This window comes from Nematolebias whitei, chromosome 3 (genome assembly GCF_014905685.2).
Source record: "Nematolebias whitei isolate Nwh7 chromosome 3, NemWhi1, whole genome shotgun sequence".
NCBI lineage: Eukaryota > Metazoa > Chordata > Actinopteri > Cyprinodontiformes > Rivulidae > Nematolebias > Nematolebias whitei.
This window is the reverse complement of record NC_056500.1, coordinates 52,750,470-52,754,049: the sequence shown is the minus strand read 5'-3', so window position 1 is coordinate 52,754,049 and position 3,580 is coordinate 52,750,470. Positions and strand designations below refer to the sequence as shown.

Below are 3,580 nucleotides of genomic sequence, written 5' to 3'. Positions count from 1 at the left end.
CCAGAGGAGGGACAGTGGTTTGGACATGTCCAGAGGAGGGACAGTGGGTATACTGGTAGAAGGATGTTAGAAATGCAGCTGCTGGAAAAAGACACAGAGGAGACATATGGATGTAGTTAGAGAGGACATGGAGGTAGATGGAGTGAGGACAGAGGAGGAGGAGGACAGAGTGAGATGGAGGAGGAGGACTCGCTGTGGAGACCCTGAAGAGGGAAAAGCTGAAAGAAGGAGAAGTAAGTAAGTAAGTAAACTTTATTTATATAGCACTTATCATAGATACAATCAAAGTGCTGTACAACAAGAATAAATAAAGGCTTAAAATAAAACAAAAATAAAAACAGCTCATTAATAAAAACAGCAAAACATTTAACTAAAAGCTTGTCAAAATAAAAATGTCTTGAGCTGTGTTTTAAAAGAATCAACAGAGACGGTCACACGAAGAGACAGGGGCAGGGCATTCCACCGCGTTTTAAACCGGGTCTTAGGAACCTTAAGAAGGTTCAGCGCTGAAGGGATCAACATTTAAGTGATGTACTGGGGGGCCTGTCCAGCTGTAAAAGTCAAGACCAAATTTTTTTAATTAATTCTAAATTCAACAGGCAGCCAATGAAGAGACGACAGAACTGGTGTAATGTGAGACCTTCTATTAGTTCCTGTTAAAAGCCTCGCAGCAGCGTTCTGGACCAACTGGAGACGAGCGACGGCAGTACTTGTATATATGCATTAGTTGTGTATATATACATTTTTTCTCATTCAACCTTTATTTATACAGGGTAGCCTTAATGAGCCACGAGGACTCATTTACAAGAAGGACCTGTTAACAGGTCCAATTAAAATCCACCCAGTAGTTTGTTAGATATTTTTCAAAACAAATGAACAAACAAGCACACACAGAAACACATGCAAAAACTGTGCCAGCAGCCAATCACTTTTCAGGGCCAGTTAGCAGAACTTTATCAGTCTTCATAAGTTTGACATAGCCACTGCACACCTGGAAAAGTTGATGGCTAATAATGGATCGTGGACGTCATCAGTCTCCAGGTGCTGTGCCATGATGGACTGCATCTTTATCAGACTCCTGGTGGTTGCCTGCTCCTCAGTCACAGCATCTGTTGGACTATCTTCTTGGCTACAGAGACGTGACTGCACCGACTCCAGAAATAGCGTGTATAAACTCTTCCGCTCTGCATCTGAAATGCAATGCTTTAGAATTAGTTTGAACAAAAAAGGTTATGGGAAATTAAAAAGAACAACAAGTAAATGCAACCATAAACACAGACCTCTAGAGGATTCCTCTGATTTCTCAGTCTCCATACAATTCAGATTTTTGAGCAACTGCATGGACTTCCCGGCCATGATGATCTGCTTTAAGACAGGTTTGAGGAAGGACACCATGGTGAGCTGCTTGTTGGAGCTCTGCTCTCCTCCTGAGCTCCAACTGGCTGCATCGTTCATCTTCTCCTCGTCCACCATCTCTGACACACTGTACAGGGTGTACGTGGCATACCAGAAGTCCCTGTGGTTTACTGCGACATCCTTGTTTCTGTCCATGACAGACAAAACACACTCAGCTTTAAAATACTACAACATATTTCTTATAACACCTTCCTGACATACCTTTGGATGATGAACTCCTTGGCAGGGTCAAACAAATGGCCATGAACAATCCACTCATCCACAATTTCTAAATATGGCCTGACTGTTTCTGTCCATAAAGAAAACAGCAGAGCCACCTGAAGAGCAAAGAATCATCACTCAGGAACATTTCTCTGCTAACATCCATAAACCCCACAGCACATGCAGAGCACAACCCCCTCACCGTTTGTTCTGAAGCTTCTCCACCGCTGTCATACTCTATGATAGCCTTGTAGAGGATGTTGAGCAAGTGAGAGGCCCGCACAACATTCGGCGTGGCAGGTGGAACTTCAGCCACTCCTGTGCAGAAAACTTTGTGCAGCACTTTGATCTGAGCCAAGTGAGGACCGAGTCGCTCCAGAACAGCAGACAAGGTCATCGTCTCATCTGCAACATGACGACAACTCGTCAAACGCTGGCTCAACTAGAGAATCCCATCCAGCAGGTTACACACCCATCAACAAGCTATTAGTAACGAACAAACACCTTGCATAGCATTTGACCTTAATTTGAGACATGATCTTGAAGCAGGGGCAATGAAAAGCGTATGTGACACTGTCTACTGACAATACCGATGTGCATCAAGTTTTATTAAATTACCTTGAGCGGATCAGAAGAACGTTTATGGACATACGGACGACTTTACCATAATACGTCCTGCCTTTGACACAAGTATAAAAAAATACCCTAAAAATCACTTTAATCGAATCAGTAGACACATTAAACAAGTGACATTAACACTCTTGATTTAGATTTACATCATCTATATGTGATAGGAACGGTTGGCAATTTAAAAATAAAGAGCATTTTGAAATCCTTTTTAAGCAGCTTATTCTAAATGCAACTTATAAGCACTGCACCGACATTTACTTTGCCCTATGAACTCGTCTACAAACACGTGTTGATCAAAGAAAAGAAAAGTGTAGAGTGAGTGCTGAGAGTTTAAAATGCTGGACAACAACATGTTGTTTCTCTGAGGTCCAGTCAAAGGCAGGTTTTATGACAAGAACCTGTTGCAGTTTTCAAAGAGTACACTTTGCTAACTGCTAACTATGCTAGCAAGACTTTCTGCGATGGTGATTTTTTAAAGAAACATGGTAAAACCAGAGCAGGTCTGTTGTGTCCGGAGGGCCAAGACAAGTTAGAAAATATGAGTTTATCACGCAGGACTGGGACTCGCCTTGTGGAACTGACTGATGAAGATTTAACAAAATAAGCTACAAGGCAGAGAGTCCTTTAAGTTACGGTTTACTGGATGAAAGTAATAAAGGACACTGCTCATCTATTTTATTTTATTTAATCTGCGGGATTAACAACAGTTTTGAGATAATGGAGGTGTTTTTGACCCTGGAGTCTCTGAAAGGAAAAACACGGAGAGATGATTTTTATAACGGTCTGCTGTCATGAGAGAATGAAGCTTCTGTGGAATAAAGTTGACACAACGGACAGATCACCAGAGTTAAGTGTAAAACATGTCGGGCTGCTGACAAGAATCCAGGATAAAGTGAAAGGAAAACCTGACCAGATGTTATTCTTCATCCATCAGGAATCACTGTAAGTCGTGTTTTGTGTGTGAAACTGTTGTGTGTGAATTATTGTCAGGTTCTCTGTTGTGATGCTGCACAGAGGAGCTGCAGGAGGAGCTGCAGGAGGAGCTGCACAGAGGAGCTGCACAGAGGAGCTGCACAGAGGAGCTGCAGGAGGAGCTGCAGGAGGAGCTGCACAGAGGAGCTGCACAGAGGAGCTGCACAGAGGAGCTGCAGGAGGAGCTGCAGGAGCAGCTGCAGGAGGAGCTGCAGGAGGAGCTGCAGGAGGAGCTGCAGGAGCAGCTGCAGGAGCAGCTGCAGGAGCAGCTGCAGGAGGAGCTGCACAGAGCAGCTGCACAGAGCAGCTGCACAGAGGAGCTGCACAGAGGAGCTGCACAGAGGAGCTGCACAGAGGAGCT

General features: G+C 43.8%; 1 protein-coding gene across 1 annotated transcript in view; it reads right to left on the bottom strand.

Annotated features, from left to right (window-relative positions):
- LOC119407548 (gamma-tubulin complex component 5) overlaps nt 1–2,014 on the bottom strand; it is a 12,714-nt gene extending 10,700 nt beyond the window's left edge. The window contains exons 1-4 of the mRNA XM_037674368.1: nt 1,820–2,014; nt 1,618–1,733; nt 1,281–1,543; nt 992–1,190 (exon numbers count right to left, since the gene is read on the bottom strand). Of these exons, the coding sequence (XP_037530296.1) occupies nt 992–1,190; nt 1,281–1,543; nt 1,618–1,733; nt 1,820–2,014 (773 nt within the window). The remainder of the gene's footprint in view (nt 1–991; nt 1,191–1,280; nt 1,544–1,617; nt 1,734–1,819) is intronic.
- Between the last annotated feature and the right edge of the window lie 1,566 nt (nt 2,015–3,580).